This window comes from Rattus norvegicus, chromosome 15 (assembly GCF_021556685.1).
Source record: "Rattus norvegicus strain SHRSP/BbbUtx chromosome 15, alternate assembly SHRSP_T2T, whole genome shotgun sequence".
Taxonomy (NCBI): Eukaryota; Metazoa; Chordata; class Mammalia; order Rodentia; family Muridae; genus Rattus; species Rattus norvegicus.
Window position 1 is genome coordinate 41,466,502 of NC_141548.1, and position 21,237 is coordinate 41,487,738.

Genomic DNA, 21,237 nt, shown 5'->3' on the forward strand with positions numbered 1-21,237 from the left:
TATCACTCATAACCAAGCACTTTGCTCTCTTCCACTGAAAGAGCATTGTAATTCAAATCCATTTAGTGCTGCCTCATTTATACACTTTGTTAGTGAAGCTCAAATACTCTGCACCTATTTTAATGATATAGCACATTAATAACATTTTCACTCATTTAAAGCCATGTTTACTAACAGAGCCTTAGCACCCCCCAAAAAACTTGCAAAGACAAGTTTCACACATTCAAATTGCCTGAACAAGTAATTGATACATACAGCTTAAAGCTTTTTTTCAAATGAAGGTCTTCATAGAGTTTTAAAATCACACTAAAAAAAAAAAGTAGGTAGAAATTTGTTTGACTGCAGAAAACACTCAAGGTCACAAGACAGCCATTCAGTTCTTGCTACAATAGGAAAGAGGCAAACAGGCTGAGTTCTAGCTAAATTTTGCCTGGAATTTTCTTGAGGGAAAGTTGGAAACTTTATTGCAAAAGATGAGAAAGTTATCAAGTGACAGGAATATCAGGGGGTCATAGAGATGAGAGTTGCCTAAACAGAAGAAAAAAATCAGTAAGTTTGTGGACTCTATATTGACTTATGTAATTTTTAAAGAGCCCCTCAAAATAAGAAAATAATACGGATGAGTGTGGGGTCTACCCAGCCAGAGGTGAGACACAGCCATTTTGATGGGGGGGAGGGGGTGTCTAACTACACAATGAGGTCATCCTATCTCCCGGAAGTGACAAGTAATCACCTGCTTTTTACTAGCTCCTCCCCTTCCCTCAGAGGTCCCGCCCCTCTGCCCGCAGCCGGGAGGGTGTTAGGGGGCGTTTCTCCCAGAGCAAAGCTGAGAGCTGCGACGCAGAGGAAGGGGACCCCAAAACGTCTGGCACTGCCTCCTCCAGGGAACACTTTGGACCGTCTCACTCAGCCCAGCGGGATTCTGAAACGCCGAGGGGTCAACCTGATGGGTTTCGGGGTCAACGGAAGAGGGGAAGGGGAGCCCTGGCGGGGAGAACCCCCCGGCCCCCCGCCCAGCAGCTGAGGCACAGGAGGGCGGCCATCTTGGCCGGTAGGGTAGGGCCAGGAGGCTGCGGGCGCTGTGCGATTGGGGGGCTCGCCCGGAAGTGACGCCGACCGCCCGGAAGCGGAGGGGGTTCCCTTGCCCACTCCCCCCGTTCGTCTGCTCCCCGCTTCCTCCCCGCCCCCCTTCCTCTCCATTCGTTCCCCCCCTCCCCGGTCCCTGCCTTCTCCCCCCACCCGTCCCTCCCCCCCCAACCTCCGGAGCTGGGAAGAGAGTCAAGATGGCGGCGAAATCCGATGGCGGTGGCGTGGGGGTGGGCTTCGCCCAGCTGCACAACCTGGACGAGGCGGTGGGCAGCGGCGAGGAGGACGGGGAGCCCGGGGGAGGCGGCTGCGGCGGCGGCGACGGCAGCGAGCCCGGCGAGAGCAGCTCGCTGCACATCTGCCACTGCTGCAACACCTCCTCGTGCTACTGGGGCTGCCGCTCCGCCTGCCTGCGCTCGCTGCTGGGCAAGAAGCCGCGCCGCAGCGCCGCCGCCGCCGACGGGGGGGACCAGCCGCTGCAGCCGCCCGGGGCAGCCGGCCGCCACCCCCCGACGCCCTCGGCCGGCCGACCGCAGCCCGCGTCGCCGCAGGTGGAGCGGCCGTGGCTTGACTGCCTGTGGATCGTGCTAGCGCTGCTGGTGTTCTTCGGGGACGTGGGTACCGACCTGTGGCTGGCCCTCGACTACTACCGCAAGGGGGACTACGGCTGCTTCGGGCTGACCCTGTTCTTCGTGCTGGTGCCGTCGCTGCTGGTGCAGAGCCTGAGCTTCCGCTGGTTCGTGCAGGACTACACGGGCGGCGGGCTGGGCGCCGTGGAGGGGCTCAGCAGCCGGGGACCCCCAATGATGGGGGCCGGCTATGGCCACGGCGCGGCTCGCGGCGGCCCGGGCGCGGGGGGCTCGGCCACCCCGGGGGCGCAGCGTCTGTGCCGCCTCTCCGTGTGGATCTGGCAGTCGGTCATCCACCTGCTGCAGATGGGGCAGGTGTGGAGGTAAGAGCACTGCGGGGTGGGGGGCTGGGGGCGGGGGCTGCGGCCGCGCGCGGGCCCCTCGGAAGGTCTAGGCTAGGCTGAGCGGGTTAGCCGTGCGCTGTCTTAGCCTCGCGACGGTCAATAGGTTGCCTGGCCACGCCTTTTGGCCCCGGGTAGGCCCTAGGTCCCGCTGCTTGTCCATCTCTGTCCCTGGGTTGCACTTGGAGGAGACCCTGCCTCTACCCTCCCTCCTCTCCTCTGCAGACCTCCATTCTGGTTGCCCCTTTCCCCACTGTGTCCCAAGATGACTGGTGCTTGTTTGCATCCTGGAGGAGATTTGGCCTCCTTCAGCCGGTTGCACTTGGCCTTACCCCCTACCTCCATTCCTCCTGAGGGACATTTCCTTTCTCCACCCCCCCCCCCCCCACCTCCCGATTTCTCTCTGCAGTGGCCGGTGTGGGGCCCTGTGGAAAAACCCTAGCTGCCTCTTCTTAAAGCACTCCTTCCTTTCACGCCCCTCCTCCTTCTGCAGCCCCAGCCCCTGCAAACACCGCTGCTCCACACCGCTGCCCTCCTTGAAGGAAAAAAATGACTTTTTTTTTTCTTTCCGAAATAGCTGTGCCCTTTTCGCAGTGACAGGGAAAAAATGAGATGGTATCTAATGGCAGCAAGCGTTTGATGTTAACTCTCACCTCTGGAAAATCACTGAGCCACTTGGGCACCTATTCTGTTTTTCATGTAATTTCTGTTTACATCCAGGATGCAAGCTTGGCCTCAAGGCCCTTTTCCCTCCTTCTGTAAAGTCCTAGTGTGTCAGGTTGATCTCTCAACTTGCCAAGGAACCTTAGTTGTCTGCCTCACTGTATAACCACATAGAGTACCTCACTGACTGGATACCCTACCTTTACCTTAACTGTCTACCTCACTGTCCACCTCACTGACTGATTGCTTCACTATTTATATCACTGCCTCTCTGACTATGTTAACTCTTTACCTCACTGACTGCCTTCCTTGTCTACCTTATGACCTCACTGTCTACCCCACTGCCCGGCTGCCTCACTGATAGCCTGTTTACATTAGACTCTCATTGACTTCCTATATGGTCTGCCTCACTGACTACCTTACTGTCTTCCCCTCATTGACAGGCTACCTCACCAACTGGCTACTCCTGCTGTCTCCCCTCATTGTCTGCTCCACTGACTGGGTACCTCACTGGCTACTTCACTATTTCCCTTTCCCACTACCTGGCTACCTCACTAGCTCCTCAACTGGATTTCTTCTCTGTCTGACTACACTGACATGGTTCCATGGTTAGCTCAGTGCCTTCTCTGTTTATCTCCCTGTCTACCTTATCATGTACCTCACCGATTACCTTCAGTGCTTACCTAACTGCCTGACTGCTGTTGTTTACGTCATTCTCTCACTGTCTGCTGACTGTCTCAGTGTCTACCACTTATTGCCTATCTCTGTCTACTTATGGAATACCTCACTATAACTGCCTCACTAAACCGATTACCTTCACTGTCTGCTCACTGTCTCGCCCTCTGCCTCACTGATTACCGTAGCTGTTCTCATTGACTGTCTCTGTTTACCTCAGTGCTTCCCACCTCACTGTCTACTTGAATGTCTGCTGATAGTCTCACTGTCTCCTGACTGCATGACTGACTACTTTAACTGTCTACCTCACCGTCTACCTCACTTACTGACCACCATCAGTGTTTACCTCACTGGCTACCCCAAGAAACCACTGAAACCTTAGTCACTCTGTGTCCTCCGACTTAAACCTGCTTCAGTATGATCTGGAACCAATGACTTTGCCAGTGACAGCGTTTGCAAGGGAAACAAATTTTTAGTAGAGCCTACACAAGGATGAATCCTTTCAGTATATTTTCTCTGAGAAGACTGCCCTAGAATGTTTTCTATGTCAAGTAGATTTTAGGCCTCAGCATCTCAGCTAATAAAGCTGGGCTCCGGTTAGACATGAGAAGTTTGTGTTTTGAATATTTTCTTCATATCTCTATTCTGAGTCTTCAGAACATCTCAGAAAGCAATGAATTGAATTAAAACGTTGTCCTAGAGTTGACAGGCAGGGTCAGGGAGAAGTGACAGTGGGTCTTGATTTTTCTGCTCGTCCCATGGTTGTTGACTAGTGTTCCTAGTCACTGGTTCATGCCAGTGACCATTACTCCAGCCGCATTTATCTGCAGATAATGTTTCCTGCTGATAAAAAATTACGAGCCGGAGGATAAGTCAGAATATTCTCAAAATAAGTCTTAAAGTCGAAAATTTTAACCCTTTCCCTAAATCGGTGCTGAATCAAAGTGGGTTTGGTATTGAGAGTACAGTTTTTCAATCTGTTGGAGGCTGGTGTGAACAGTGAGGGGAGACAGGCATAAAGTCCGAGAGGAATCTTGAACTGTTAACGGGTTTTATGCAGCATGTGTCTAATCACTAGGCATCTGTCTGAACAAGCTGGAGTTACTGTCTCCTTGTCTTATGCATGTGAATGTGGGCAGTGAGGATGTTGGTGTCACGTTAAATTTTCTGAGCGAATTCTAATGTGACCCATCCCATTAGTTGGAAGTAAGCTCTTGTGACCAGTGAAGGTAAAGTTCAGTCAGTCATTCTTAGCGTCAGTATAATCCCCCTTCCCATTTAGCCAAATTCAACTGTGATGTGCAAAGTTAAGTCTATGTTTTGGGACAAACTAGGAAGTGTAGATTTAGCTTCTAGAATTTAATGGGATGCTGTATTAGCCCCACACCCTATCTTAATTTAACTTTCCAGAGTCTTCCCTGCTAAGAGATTACCGAAGATGTCTGTTTTTACTGTGACTAACATTCAGATCGGAATTTCTCTTTATGTAACTCACAGAGTTACAGTATTAAAAGACAGGCTAATTCTCTATTGCTGCATTTCAAAGGCAGCATTTACTGAGGAAGGATTTTCATCTTTTATTTTTGGACTGACTTTGCTTGAAATGCTCTGAGAACAAGGCCTGCTCATTAATACCTGCTAGGCATGTTGCTCGTATTGAAACCATCCACACGGAAGAGCTTGCGAGAAAGGTTTTCAGTCTTTTCTTGTTTTCACCTCTTGGCAAACGGTTGCTTGTCAACATATATAAGCACACATCGACTCAGTCCTTTCCTGCAGGTCTTCGGGGTGCTAGTTATTCCCTGTATCACATTTGTGACCTAAATTGTGCTATTTCATATGGTCACATAGCATCCAGGTTAAGGTTAGGAAGTCCATCATTTGATTTGGGCCATGTTTCTAAGAAAAGATGTCAGTGAAGTTGTACATTGTCAAAACCAATTCCATTAAACATTGAATAGTTGCTTCTCCTCCCCCCCCTTTTTTTCTTTCTGTTTTAAAATGTAAAATTCAAGGAGTCTGCTTGGAGAGAGAAGTGTCTATTTAAGAATATGTAGTTTCTTCTTGTGTTATCTTTCCTGTCAAGATGGTACACACTTGACATCTCTGTCATGCCAAGCCCAGCTTGGAGCAAGGAAAAGTAGCTGTGTCTTAGTTAGAGTTACTGTTGCTCTGATGAAACTTGGGGAGGAAAGGCTTACATATGCTGAATGAGAGATAGTCCAGGGAGGGAAGCCAACGTAGGAACTGGGGTGGGGGCAAGAGCTAATGGAAGAAGAGGCTGCTGACTGCAAGAGGCTCAGCTTGCTTGCTTGTTTGTTTGTTTGCTTTTTTTCCTTTTTTTCTTTTTTTCCTTCTTTTTTGAGACAGGGTTTCTCTGTAACAACCCTTGGCTGTCCTGGAACTCATTTTGTAGACCAGGCTGGCTTTGAACTCTCAGAGATCTTTCTGCTTCTGCCTCCCAGGTACTGGGATTAAAGGCATGAGCCTCAGCCTGCTTTCTTATAGCATCCAGGACCACAGCACAGGGTTGACACCACCCACAACTGGCTGGATCCTCCCACATCGAATTAAGAAAATGCCCTATAGGCCTGCTTGCTACCTTGATAGCCAACTGAGGCAGTTTCTCATTTAAGGCTCCCTGCTCTCATGGGACTATAGCCTATATCAAGTTGACATAAAACTAGCCAGCCCAAGCTGTGTTTGAAGTGATTTGGTATGGTGAACCTGCTTCTGGAGCATATCGGAGTGTGACCGAGGTCTATTTAGTGCAGGCTTTCCTGGCACTAATTGCTGAACATGTAGCTTCTGGTGTAGCTGTTCTTCAGGTGCTTCTCCCTGGGGATAATGGGTGTGTGAGTCAGTCCTAGGGTCAAGTCACTCCAGACTACTTCAGCCCAGCAAGCTGGTGCTAGAAAGTGAGACAATTTTCTTGAAGGCTTTTGGCACTTGGAGCTGTGTGATTGAGTGTACATGTCTCTTGGCCGTGTTGAAGTCTTTCCTCAGCATCTTGGTCTTGCCTTTGGCTCCATCTTCAGAGAGAGCCCTGTGGAGGTTGTCATAAAAAAGACGTCACGTTAGTTTTGGAGGGACAAACAGTGATGGATAAAGCATGCTTGCATTGCCCCAGTTCCTGGTTAGGGTTGGATGGGGAAGGTATGGGATACTTGTTTTCAGCCAGGGAAGAGTACTTGAAGTAAATACTGAGATTGTGGAATGACAGTGACAGTGGAAGAAAGACTGAGAAATAATAGGATGAGAAATATATCAAATTCTGTCTTATATGGGTTTCATCCAATTTAAAACTTACACCCATTTTACAGATGGAGTAGGGTCAGATGGGTTATGTAACCTCTGCCACTGGTAGAGAGAAGTTTTGGCACTATCTCAATAATGGCAATGTTGGTCCCACTTTCTGCCCTATGGGGTGCTCCCTGATTGAAGACCCTGGCAGCTGGAGTGCCCCCGTGACTTTGCTTCCCTCTGAGACTTTGCTCTTACAACTACTCAGAAGTGGGCTTGTGGTACCCTTGAGGCTCTGGGACCCCTTGGTAGTTGCTGTGGTTCTGTCACCCTGCCCCTTTAGTCCCGTGCTTTAGATCTCATTGGAATTGAGGCAGAGTTTCAAGCCTTGTAGCTGATGATGACATCAGATGTGACACATAGCTGAGGGCTTGTATTGAGAACATTATTTTCAGCAGTCTCTCCAACTCTTTTTTCAGGGTTGATATCTTCCTGGCTTGAGAGACCATGCCAGGTTTGACCCTCTCTGAGCCACCATTCATACCTATGGTCCTCTCTCTACAAGCTCTCCCTGTTTATTGGTCTTTGTTGATCTGTTTGGTATGCCTCAGGGTTACAAAGTAACAAAGTACTCACTTGCCAGCCTAAGCTATGCATCAAGCTCACCCCAAAGTCAGATATTTAGCTCCATCCTGGGAAATTTTGGTCTGTGAGTTCTGAGATTGGGACTGCTCCAAGAAAAATATAAAGGACTGGAGGGATGGCTCAGCTGTTGTGAGCACTTGCTGCTTTTCTAGAGGATCAGAGTTCAGTTTCTAGAACCTATGTCAAGTGGCTTATAACCTCCTGCAACATACATGCGAACAAAACACCCATACACAATAAGTGAAAACAGTTCTTTTTGAGACAAGTCTTACTGTGTAACCTTGGTTGACCTGCAACTCACTATGTAGACTAGACTGGTCTCAAACTCAATGGAGAGCCATCTCCTCCTGCTTTCTGAGTGATTGATTAAAGGCATGTGCTACTATGATCGGTGAAAAAAAAAACTTAAAAGAACCTTAATATCTTGAAAGTCTAGGTTTCCAGCAAGTTCCCCCAGCTGTTCTTGGGGGTGGAGGGGAGAACACAATTGTATCATCTGATTCACACAGTATTTACAGAGTAGTTTTCAAGGGAAGAGGGGGTAAATTCTAGATAATTTAGAGGGTTTTTTTTGGTAAACTTATGCCCTACACAGATTAGGTTTATCGAGATAGAATTATGAAAGGGGCTCTGTGGATGGTTTTAGAAGTTTTTACAAAGATGTATTTATTAATACATCTTTCTTGTGTATTAATGTTTATCCTGTGTGTTATGTATGTACACTGTGTGCTTGTACAGAGGCCAGAAGGGGGCGCCAGAACCTCTGGAACTGGAGTTATGGAAGGTTGTAAGCCACTATGTGGTGCTGGGAACTGAATCTCAGGTCTTTGGCAAGAGAAGTCAGTGTTCTTTAGCGATGAAGTGCTTCTCCACCCTCTGTAGGAGATTTATAATGGAACGTTGGTATTTAAACAGTAGTCAGCTAGGGTTTTTTAAAACCTTGAATGGGGTTGATGAAAATGTTAGTTATGTTTTAATGAAATAATTGCTGGTGCCTTATAGTGCGCTTAAAATTCTGATGTTGTTGTGGAGACATTTGACACTCAAATGTGGTAAAATTACTCTGGTGACTCTGAATTTTCTTTGGAGTTTTGAAATAAGTTAGGATCTTTATTTGAACACTATGGTGATTCTCATTCTAGAAAATCACAAACTACAAATACCAGTACTGTGGGGGAAAAGAGCACAGATGACCTAAAACTGCTAAGCTTGCAACTAGGCAAGTAGTAAAAATCATGCCACATACATATATATATATATATATATATATATTAAGGCTAACATTCCATAGGCCTTTCTTTGGGCTGCATGCCCAGGTAATTCTAGGTCTTCATTAGTTTTCATATGTAGAATCCTTTTTTTTTTTTTTATTTTTAAGATTTTTTAAAATTTTTTTTAAATTTTTTTTTTATTTTTTTTTATTTATTTTTTTTTATTTGAGTACACACTAGCTGTCTTCAGATACACCAGAAGAGGGCATCGGATCCCATTACAGATGGTTGTGAGCCACCATGTGGTTGCTGGGAATTGAACTCAGGTCCTTTGGAAGAGCAGTCAGTGTTCTTAACCACTGAGCCATGTCGCCAGCCCTAGAATCCTTTTTAAAAAATTAAAACTGTGTGTGTGTTTATGTTTGCATATGATGTATGGGAAGGGGTGCACATACGACAGGATGCACACAGAGGTCAGAGAATAAATGTGGGGAATTAGTTCTCTTCTTTCATCATTTGAATTCTGGGGATTAAACACAGGTTGCAAGGCTTGGTAGCAGGTACCTCTATCTGCCAATCCATCTTGCTGGCCCTATCGGAAGGCGTTTATTCGATAAGATTCTCAGCATTTTTTTGGAAAGTAGTCTTCTTCTTTGCCATCATTCTCAAAATTTGCAACAACACTGATGGCTGCAGAACTTGCTAAGAATGGGCTTCAGACAATGCCACTTCCCCATGTGCTGCTGTTCCCACCTTGAAGTCACACATGGAGGAACTTGTGGTTACAGACGTGTATACATATTTGAATTGAGAGATGTTAAGGTGCAGCCATTGAAATGTCAAGGTTCGACTGTAGTGTACTAGCTTGGGAGACAGGGTACAGTGTTCCAAAGTTAAATGAAAATGATTACTTTTTAAGTGCTTAGTTGGCCCTTGCATATAGTAAGGAAGCAAAGAGGGGCTGGTTTCATCCCCTGTTAAGTGTCTGCTTCTGTGACCTCGCCACTGGATGAGAAGTGATCTGCTGAATAGTGCTCCTGGAGCCTGGAGTGGTTTGGGAATTTGCTTCATTTGTTATGTGGTTATAGTGAGGGTTTATATTAAAATTCATCTGAGCATACAGTAAACAAAAAGAGCAACAGTAGCCAGTTGTCAGGGAAAAGACTGATGGGTAGAATAAACAGACTGCTTTCTGCAATATAAACAATCTGTTTTCGTGATTTTTTTTTTCCCTTTACTTTTTTTTTTTTTTTTGAAGGATGAGTAGAACCTCCAAATTAGGAAGTTACTTAAGTGGGAGACAGCAGATCTGCCTGTATGTTAATCTCTCTTAGTTTCTGCACTAACGAAGACAAAACCTTAGCACCTAAATACAGCAGGAACGCATGACCTGCTGCTGTGGTCCTGGCTGCAGGTGGTCTTGACTGGTTGTGACCTTGACATTTCTCTGGCATTTGGGTCCCTCAGCCTGCAGAACATCCAGCCATAGATAGGAGAGAATGGGCCTCTTTCTTCAACCTCTGATTTGTGACTACTTCATATAGATAACCAGTCTCAGAAGTGAACCCAGTGGACACGACTAGGTCAAGAATGGCTGGCACACCATGCCAAGAAGAATTTGCATTATGGTAGAATGAGGCCAAGAAAGAAATAACTATACTTAAACCATCTTACTCTTCAGATTACAGTGGCAAATGCATGTTTATATGAGAGAGAGGGATGGATACAGTCAATGTGTACTGTATGTAATTGTCAAAGAATTAATAAAATATAGGAGTATAGGAAAGCATTGCCTTTCGTGGTTGTTGTAAAGTTTTCTTTTGGTTACTGCATGTGTGGGTGTGCATGCACCGTGATGTGCCTGTAGAGGTCGGAGAACAACTGTTGGGATTTGGTTTTCTCTTTCCATTGTGGGATCCAGGGAGTGACCTCAGGTCACCAGGCTTGTGTGGCAGGCACTGTTATCTGCTGAGCCATCTCACCTGTCTACTGTTTTCTGAGACAAGGTCTGCCTTGCAACCCAGCTGGCCTGGAACTCAGTGCATAGGCCAGCCTGGATTCAGACTTGTGGGCGATTTTCCTGATTGTGCCTCCCAAATGCTGCGATTGTAGTCCTGCTCCACCGTACCTGGTTTTGAGATTGCCTTTTACATTTTTGTTTCCGGCTTTAGTTCAAGGAGCAACAAAGTTTCTCTAAAAAGAAGAAGTTGGGGGCCCTGTTGATCATCCATTGTACAGTTCCCCTTAAAAATGTATAGTCACTTGTGCCTGCTGGGTCTGGAAAATAATTAGCTATTAAATTTTTAAAACTAAAGAGCTAGGTTTAATGATTTGAAGCCTGAGCCATCCTAAATATACCTAAATTCAAATGTACTGAGACATCCTGCTTCTTACTTTGACATGTTCATCCTATCTATCTATCTATCTATCTATCTATCTATCTATCTATCTATCTATCTATCTATCTATCTATCTATCTATTTTCTGGAACCCACCAAGTAGGCTGCCGGTGAGCTTCAGGCATCTAGCTGTCTCTGTTTCTCCAGTGCTGGAATTACAAGTGTGTGCCACCATGCTTGACTTTTTCCTTTGGGGGACTCAGGTCCCCATGCTTACTGTACACTTAGCTGACCAGGCTGTCTTCCCAGCCCCTAGTGATACTTTATTGTAGAGTTATGGCACTATACCTAGACTTGTCAGTGTTTCAAGTTTTGAAACAGTTCATCTGGTTTAGAAAAGGTTGAGTTCTGACTCTTAACTAATGTCACTTTAATTCTCTTCATTCTATGGGACTTTAATTGGACCCAGGCTCTTTAAAGTGGTTTTATTTCTGTCTGCTAATATTATAGATCACCAAATATATTACGTAGAAAAACTTGTAAAATTATAGTTAGATTTGGAACTTTTTATATACTAAAATATTCTGGATACTATTCGATATCTGTGTTAGTAACTCTTGGGGATGGCTTAAAATTATCTGAAAATTCCTTACAAAGGTGTTAATTACCTACGTGTGACTTAAGTGTAGAACTAATGCACTGTTGAAATAGTCAGTTGTGTTTTAGAAGTTCATAGTCAAGTCCAAAAGATATTTAAAAAACAGGCACCTACCATTCCAGAAAGGAAGTTTTTAACTGCTGTTGAAAAGCACCCTCTCTACTAATTCTCTACTAATAATAGGTTACATTTTCTGTGATTCTTAAATGGCCTTTAAAACTGGGTCACTGACACATGAAAATAATAACTATATATTTACTTAGTAGCTATTTAATAATTAAAATTCCTTTATGTAATATACCACCAATGAGCCCACATAGGGCTCTAGATGAAAATTCTTGTTTCTTTTAAGAAGTCAATTTGTGACCTATGTGGGTAATAAGATCTTCTCAGATATGAGGGTCAACTGCAAATTACATAATGAGAGTAGCAAACATATACCAGAAATTTTGGCAGATTGTGGTAACATGTAAGGTAGGAAACATTCATTGCAGGAATTAGGGTCCTTGTAAAAAGTATTTTACAAGGTCTTGTTGTGTCATGCATTGGGGGAGTGGGTAGGACAGGCCAGAAATTGAGACCCATTTTTGTGCTTTAGATATAAATTACAGTGGGGGTAAGCTGCAGGCTGTAGTCTTGTCTTATATACATAAAAGAAAGATGGTTCACGAGACGGGACTTGAATTTGCATGGCTGTTTGCTGGCACACAGATAGGTGCTGTGTTTTGGAAGGAAGTCAGAATGCTCATTAGTCTGGTAGATGAAGGAAGTGTAGTGTATGGAGCCAAAGAACCATGATTACTTCCGGAGTGAAATAGTAGATTATTAGAATTTTAAAAAGGGGTTTGAATACTCACCCAGATTTGAAATGAGTATATATTATGAACAAACTCATTTTCTCTCTCCTTGTCTTAGAGGAGAGGCTAAATCACCTTGCATGTATGAGACCACTTTGCTGTCCCACAAGGTGGCTATGAGGTTTTGAGAAGGTTGTAGTAGCTCATGGCTGGATATTTTCCTTCCTTCTCTGCTTGACTGGCATTCATGGAATAGGGTCATGAGAAGACCCGATGAACTTGCTGGAGACTTGAGGGGAGAGCTGTAATTGGAAGCACACTCCAGTCAGGGTATCTGCTCAGTGGTCAGTGTCACCTCCAAGGCGATTAAGCAGCAACTGAAGAAGGCACTTTGTGTTCCTTGCAAGTTGCAGGCACTTTGTTCTTGTATCAAAGAACAGAACAGAATACCTAATTATAATAATCTTCTAATAATTACAATATTTTGCATTCATTTTCTCTTAAGAGTCTATTTGAGTAAGTACTAGCCTTCAGAGGCTGTTGGCAAATAGTGTTTAGGCAGCCGCTGGCAGCTCCGGTGTCGAGCGTGGAGCGCCCTGCTGCAGGAAGGTTTAGTTGGTCAGACACTTGATTTCTTTGCTGCTGCACAACTGTTTTGGGAAGGGGTGTACAGCACAGGCTTTTACACTTGTTGTGAATATGTGGAGTGTTGCTCGCCATCTGGGAGAAGAGTGAGTGCTGAACTCCCAAGAGTGGTGGTGCTGGAGACCCACACCATTCGGCATTATCTTCCCTCATGGGAGGGTGGCTGACAGCAGTTGTCATTTTGCTTCATCAGAGGTTTAACAATTGGGCTCCATGGGCAGGCAGGTTTACAGAAGGGACAGGACGGTTACACTGTTTTCAGGCAGTAGTGTCTTAACTTTTTAAGTGAGTGACTTTCATAATGCTTATTGACACTTGGTATTTTTATCTTTGGTATCTGAACGTTTGTCCGCATGCATGTATGTGCACCATGTACATGCCTCAGTTGGCTCCCCTGGTGCTGGAGTTAACGATGGTCATAAGCTGCCATGTGTTTGCTGAGAACTTAACCCTGGTCCTTTGCAAAAGCAACACATGCTCTTAACTGCTGAGCATCTCTTGCCAAAACTTAGCATTTTAAAAAAAAAAAGTGATTTTTTTTTTTTTAATAATTGAGACAAAAATACCGAGTTGCATAAGAATAAAAGAAGAAAGTCCTTTCCTATCATGAAGAACCTCATGGAAACTACCATTGGCAGAAAGGGGTTGTGAGCCACCTCCCTCATATTTTTAATAGTGTGTCCTATCAAATAATTATATATCTGACTATTTTTTTCCTTTGTTTTTTTTTTTCGGAGCTGGGGACCGAACCCAGGGCCTTGCGCTTGCTAGGCTGACTATTTTTTAACATTTATTTTTAATATTTTAAAATTTTTATATGTGTGAATGTTTTGCCTGGTTGTGGGTCTGTACACTGCTTGTGTGCCTGATGCCCATGGAAGCCAGAAGAGGGCATTGGATCCCCAGAAACTGGAGTTAATAGATGGTTGTAAGATGTCATGTGGGTGCTGGAAACCCACTGGGTCCACTGTAAGAGCAGTCAGTACTCTTTAACCACTGAGCCATTTCTCCAGCCCATATCTGTATAGTTTTGAGTTGAATTCATCATTGAAATAGACTTGATTGTGAACATAATTCGTTGTCATAGGCTGCAGCATAGGTAAGGAACTGGAAGAGTAAGTTGAAGAAAGGCATAGAAGATTCATAGTCCACATATGAGTGGGCTTACAAATTTATATTTAGGTTCTTCCTGTGCAAAGCACTGATGCCTACTGCATATCTTAGACCATTTCCAAGTAAACGGTTGGTAGACTAGTGACTTAAGTGTCATTATGAGATTTTACATGACTGAGGAAATTCAGTCTGGAAGAGCTACACTAGCTATGGGCTGCTTGCTGGATTCAGCCTCTTTGGAAGCAGCGTTCTTACAGTAAATGTTTCCCATCAGTCATGTGTAGGACTATATTTATGAGGTCTTTCTTTGGAGTCTGCATTCTTTCTGACATTGCTCATGCTTGTACCTGGAGATATTACTAAAGAAAGAGAAGAGCTTCACAATTTAAAGTGGATTTATGTGAATACTTTTCTATGGTAAAGAAAAAGCAACAGTAAACAGCAAACATCACAAAACCCCACCTCTTTGTCATCACCTCCGTGGCAACAGTAGATTTTGTTTGGAAGCAGGCATGGGTTGTGGAGAATACCCCAAACCACTGTGACAACCTGGCGGCTTCTTTGAGGAGCTCGTGTTGAGAAATGTGGCGGTGCTGTCACTAAGTATGCTTTGTCCCATCTTGGTCATTTGGAATTGACAGCCTGTTCTGTGGACCAGTGTGCACTTTCTCTGTACTGCGTTCAGCACCATTAACAAGAGCATCTGCCCGCTGTTTGGGTTATGTCTCTGTGGCTGCAGGGTCCAGTTGGTTTGTGTGCTGTACAGTGCTCTGGTTCCTTATTTGTATTTTCTAAAGTTCTTCTGTCCACTGTGGAACAAGGTTTGTTGAACTTCCTGTTTTTCCTGTAGTATGAGTAACCCGTGCTTCTGGTCAGCCTCTATTTTCTTTCTTATTTTTGATGTATTGTGCCTTTGATGAATGGCCCCTTATTGATAAGATAAAGCTCTACATTTCACCTTCCGTGGCTTACTGATACTGGACGTATATTTTAGAAATCTCTTTAAAGTCTTTACATACTAAAAACAGTAGCCTTCTTAGGCACTCTTTGTTAATCTTGAATGGACTTACACCCCCTATGCCTTGTATTCCTTATGCTGGTGTCTGCTGGTGTTTGTTTTTGTTGTTGAAAGTCCAGATGTCTGAGGATTATGCTCTCTCTGTAAATCTGAATCTCTTCTTCAGGGTTTGCTTGTGTTTTGGTTCTGTTTTTTGAGGATTATCACTTTCCCTCATACTCTCTTGACTTTAAGGTGTGTTTGTTCCTTGTCCTGTGTGGTTAAGGGTTGCTTGGAAGCTTGTGGTGTGGTTATTGTTGTATTGTTTTGGATTTCAGTGCCAGAGATTGAACCTACAGTCTTGACTGTAATAGGCAAGCACTGGACCATGGACTAAGTTGCCCACAGTGACTTTAAGCATGCTCTTTAGACTAGTCTAGCCTTCAGTTTATAGCTATTTTGTCTGAGCATGCAAATAATCAGAAATGGGAAAAAAAATCAAACAAGTAACACCTAAATCTCTCTGTCTTTGCTAGTTGGCTCTTTATGGGTCTACTTTGAGCATTAGACAGACTGACGTGTGGTATAAATGTAACCTAAGGTGAAACCCCAATCTCCTCATGCTGCTTCTGAGCCTGTACCTGCTCTGAGCATGTGTGTGGTTCTTGAAATCCTCCCATGTGTTTGCTGCTTTTGCCCTAATTCCCAAGGACATCCTTGTCTTTTCCTTTTGAGGTCTCCTGGATCTGTCTTATGTCTCAATTATGATGCTTACTTACGTCAGGTAATTCTGATTAGTGCCAGCCTTTCTTCAACTTGGATGGGTTTGGGGTTAGATACGAAGCAGGTTTTTGTGACAGACTAGAACAGTTAACTGAATAACGGGATAGGAAGGTCTGTTCTACTCCCATTGGTACCTGGAATTAGAGTCCTAGTCAGGGAACATGGGCAGCTGCTCCAGGTGAGCAAGACAGATGAGAACACTGTAAACTTGTTTATTATTTTTAGTTGATTTTCTTGACTACAGCTTCTGTCAGTTGCTTAGCGCTTGACTGATTTGCAGAACTCTGATAGACGGTCGGCTCCTTCCTGCTGTTTCACATGGGGAGGCTGCACACTTGTAGCTCTTGCCTCTGCTTTCTCCCAGCATCACTCTGTCAGACTGCAGGAGTTCTTTCCAGAAAGCTCAGAAACATTTGCATCCTAGACTGAGATGCTCAGAGCCTTTTCTCGTGACTGGGAGAATCACCCAGCTCTGATTTTCATTATACTTTTTTTTATCTGAATGCTAATATTGATATTTTCTGTCTTAAATAGAGAAATGTTAGAAGTAAAGAAGCTTTGATTCTTAGTTCATTCAGGGTGCCATAACAAAATGTTACATTGGAAGCGGGGGGGTTGCATATGACCATGAGATGTCAAGGTTTTGACAGATTTGTTTGGTGTCTGATGAGGATCTACTCTTTGGTTTTTACTAATTACTCGGTTTCAGGTGTTCTGTTACAGCACCAGAAATGGACTATGATTACCAAGAGTTTGAGGCCCTTGGATGAGAGAGCAGTGCCTACTACCCCTCTGGTGTTTGTGGGCTGCTTTTGTTCTAGGTGGACATTTGGTGTCCTTTCAGCCTTCTTGGTGCAAAGAACAACTTAGCTCTCTCGGGACTCTTCTCTAAGGGCACTAATCCCATCCACTGGGGTTCTGCCGCTTACAGACCTTGCCTCTTAAGGCGATAACTTTGGAATTTTGGCGAGCTACAGATATTCAGACCACAGCCAATGACCATGTTTTGAGGTATTTTACTGCTTTGAAAATGCATTTCCAAAATGACCCAAGAACAAGTCATTATGTACAATTTTTTAGTTATGTTTTTATTGGTAAAACTTAAGTGCAGCTACAGTATTATTTTGTCTGTTTGGTGGATGGCATTTGTAATTAGTTTGAAGATGGGGAAAGTTAGAATGGTTTGGCCGTGTTTGTCACCACTGTGTGCAAGCTTCTGAGGACTTTCTGCCTTCATGGTGAGACAGTACAAAGCTGTTCACGGGGGGAAGACAGAGTCTCATATTTCATGTGAGGGAAATGTCCGTGCCATAGGTTCAGTGTCCCCAAAGAGTTGTACCAAAGTTCACTTGCCAGTGTGATGGGGTTGGGAAGTGTTTAGTTCCTTTTCTTGTGCTTGTGGTACAATAACCAACAAAGCCAACTTAAAGAGGAAGGGTTTATTGGGACCCATGGTTTGAGGGTGCAGTCCATCATGGTGGGGGGAAGCGTGTGTGTAGAGTCATGTGAGACAGCTGGCCACATTGTGTCTACAGTTAGCAAGCAGGGAGAGGGGAATTCTGGTATCTGCTTACCTGCTCCTATATTCATTTGGAGAGCTGAGTCTATGGGATAGTGCTACTCACATTTAGAGTGGGCCTTCCTCCTCAGTTAATGTCTCCGGGAACCTCAGCAGAGACTCCCAATAATCACACTGACAGTCAAAATTAACTGGGAAGAAGCTCAGTAAATGTGTGTTGTTGATGTGGCAACAGCCTGTCAACAAAATGTCAGACCTAGACGGTTTACAAACCCTTCCTGGGGTGAGGCTCAACCTTCTTTTGGTCCAAATCGGAACTTTGGCAGTGTAAATAAGAACTAGCAGCCACAGTCTTCTCCCTAAGGATGACAGAACAAGATGTCTCTCTACAAAGACCTCCTGCTGAGACTAGTTCGCTTCTCCTTCTGGTCTGTACAGAATAGAGGCACTGAGATTCCAGGATGTACGAGGTTGTTGGTATGTCTCCATCAGATCTGGAACATCTTACCTGGTCCCAGCTTTTCTATATGTGTGTCTATTCTGTTTTTGTTTTTGTTTCTATTTTTTTTTTTTTTTTTAATTCCCTCAAGGCCAGAAAGACTTCCACGACCAAGCTGGGCAATTAACCATCCCGGAAACCAAGACTATAGAAGGTTGACCAAACCACGCAGGGTATGGCACTTACATTACAGAAAGTGAGACTTGTTAGGCAGTCCATGTGAATATACTAGTTCATGTGGGACATTATGTTTGAATGGGCTCTGTGAAAGCCGTGTTCCTTCTCTTGACCTGGCCCGTGTTTCCTGCCTTTCTGCCTGACAAGCTACAGCAGCAAGTTTCTTGCCAGCTACCACTGCCAGGCTCTCGGACTTCTCAGCTTCCAGAACTATGAGCCAAATCATTTTCTATTTATAAGTTTCCCAGTCTCAGATATTCTGTTATAGCAACAGAAATAGATTAAAATAGACCATCTTAATGGAAGTTTAAGGTCTTTAGATGAAAGAATAGTGTATATTGTTTTTCTGGTGATTCCTGGCTACTTTTGTCCTTGATGAAGCATTTCATGTACTGTATTGGGAGTCACTGTTAATTTCCATAAGTATTATGTATGAATTAACATGCATTTACACTGAAGACTGAGTTGGAGTGGGGAGGGGAATGGGTTGCAAATAAATTGTGACCCTAGTATGGTGTTAGTGAATATCCTCCTCTCAGCTATCTCTCTTCATCCTGTCTGGTTTGTTTAGGTCGGTGTAAACCGAACTATAATTTGGTAGAATTTTCCCTAAAGCTACAAGTAGTAGTTGACCTGGCTTCCCTGCTTAAGATAATCATAGGAGGTTTGGTACAGGTTGGACTACTTAGTTCTGGCATGCTTATTCCAGGGGTTGCTTATATCCAAAGCTGTCTTAACCTGTTGCTACCTCAACTTCCTTGATGTCCTAAAGCACGTCATCTTGTTGGAGCCCCCTACTGGTGAGGCAAAGTGGGCTGTAGGTAGATGTAGTTACCTGAAAGTGTCAGTGTATTGTGCCCTAAGGAAGTGGTGGTGTTGGTGTAGAAGGCAGGTCTCAGGTGTCCAGGGCTGTCACATTTGACAAGTGGATAGTAAAGAATCGTGGAGTCAGTGGATGGGAAAGAAGAGGCCACTTAGGGTCTAAGATCTCCACTGTTACAGCATGTGTGCTTGTTTGTGTGTCTTCCTTTGGATTTGGACATATATTGCATATTATTTTATTCTTTGTGATGCTGGGGATTGATTCTAGGGCCTTGTGTTTAGTAGGCAGGCACTCCCCTCCTGGGCTATATACTCCAGCCAGCCCACTGTCTCTTTTGAAATAGTGACTTAAAACAAGAACCTTTGAATTTTGGCTTCATTCTTTTTCCTCCCCGTCTCTTCATCTCTTTGGTTTCCCCTGCAGGAACCCATAGGAGAGAAGACTAAGGCTAGCTTAACTATAGGGCCAGGTTCACGGGGAGGAAAGGGCTAATGACAGTTCTGAGTGAGTACTGGGAAGTCTGAACCCCAGGGGCAGGGAGGAGCCGAGCAAGTCTAGTAAGTTCTCTAGTAATTGACCTCATTCCTAGCTTGGCTGGATGGTACTCAGTCGCAGAGTTTGAGACTGAAAAGGATCAGAGAACTGTGGACTCTGCTTGAGGCACTTTCAAACCTCACCGCTCTCCTAGAATTGAAGCTGAAGCCTGCGGGATGATTTGACTTTCTGGCCCTGAATAGGCAGAGTCAGCGGGGAGTCGGGTAGGGAGCAGAGCTGGCCTGCTGCTCTTGCTTTCCCCACTGTAGACAGCAGCATTGCAGGCAGACAGGAGCATGTTTCCTTCCACATTAGCCTGTGAGCGAATTTACTAAGGTAGTGGGGCTGTTAGTGAAGGTTGTCCTTTTGAGATTTCTATATAATGTTGTCCAATGGTGCACACAGTGTAGTGATGACTCATGTGAATGACGCAGGCTTCCTATAGTGAAGGCTCCTCCTATGAGTGCTACACAGCTATTGTGAAGTCCTCATTATTTTTCCTCCTGAGGGCCTGTCTTTTGTTATTTTATAAAACATTTTTTTCTTTAAAGTGTTTCAATCATTAAGTCTTTGTCATACTGAATTAAGAGTAGTTTTTCCTTTCCGTTATTAGTATACCAGACTACCACTCTGAAACGCTTGATCCTTAATTAGCTGGCAAGGCAGGGAATTCAATCTTCGCATCTAAAACTTGGAAGCATGAAGCAAGATAGTAAGACTATGGTGACTCTGTTGAAGCCATGTGCAACCTTTTCAAGTAATAAAATAAGCTTTTCAGGTGAGTGTAGTATTGGACAGTGTTCTGTGTAGACTGGGCACCAGGGTCTGGTGGCTTTGTCTTCAGGACCTGACGGTGATTCTGCCAGACAACTGCTGTTTGTCTCACACAGCTCAGGTAGCCTTGAGTCTGTGCTGCTGGAGACCCCTTTGAAGGCCTTCACCTGTCTTTTCCCTTCCAGAAAGGAGTGGAAACTGTATAGTGGACCTGTGATAGATTGTTAGGTTCAGTTTTGAGTCCCTAAAGAAATAGAGACGTTAGTGCTGAGAATTGTGAAGCCAGCCTTAATGGAAATAAAGACAGCAGATGAAAGAGTTCCTTTGTCTTCTCTTGGAATCCAAGGGTGAACCTTACGTGTAGGCAGAGAATCGGTAGACACCGACCCCTCCCACACTCTAGAAACTCTTTGCTAACTTACAAGAAAAGTATGCAGACACTCGGGCGGGCACCTTCCCAGAGTCGCATGCTTGCTGTGCTCTGCATGTTGTACATGCTACGGTGCCTGCGTGGCTTCATGAGTCTTCATTTCTGTCTGTTGCCTTTGTTTCATCATGTTCTCTATTGATCCAGCAAATTGGTTTATTTGGGTCAATTGAGAGTAGTTACCTAAGGGAACTGTAAATATTGAACTCAGTCATTCATGTTGCTTAACTAAGTGCTGGGAGTTAGTTACAATTCTCTGGATACTGTGTAATAATCTAATTCAGAAATTAATTCTGGTAACTAGCAAGACTATGGTCACACTGTGTCAGTTTTCTGGTCACTGAGGTTACAGCTGTGTACACATTGTAGGAGCACTCACCTTGTCTTTGACAGATCAGCTCACATTTATGTTATGTTCAAGCTGCAGTGATTGGTAGTAATGTTATTGAATTATGGGTAGTGAGACCAGTTTGCTTAGGACTGCTTAGGAAACTTACCTACTTAGAGACGGATTAGGAGTGCATTGTGTGGTTGGCAGGAGTAGCCACTGCAGATGTGCTGCTGGTTGAGAAGCAGCCGGTCAGCTTCTGACTTGGTTACTCATTGACTTCTCTTTCTTTCTGAATGAAAGCAGTTAGGTTTTACTGAAGCTGACTAAG

General features: G+C 44.5%; 1 protein-coding gene across 1 annotated transcript in view; it reads left to right on the top strand.

The window, feature by feature from the left end:
• Window positions 1-1,256: 1,256 nt before the first annotated feature.
• Window positions 1,257-21,237, top strand: part of Xkr6 (XK related 6) — a 202,512-nt gene continuing 182,531 nt past the window's right edge. The window contains 1 exon segment of the mRNA NM_001012042.1: window positions 1,257-2,038. Coding sequence (NP_001012042.1) covers window positions 1,284-2,038 — 755 coding nt within the window. The 5' untranslated portion in view covers window positions 1,257-1,283.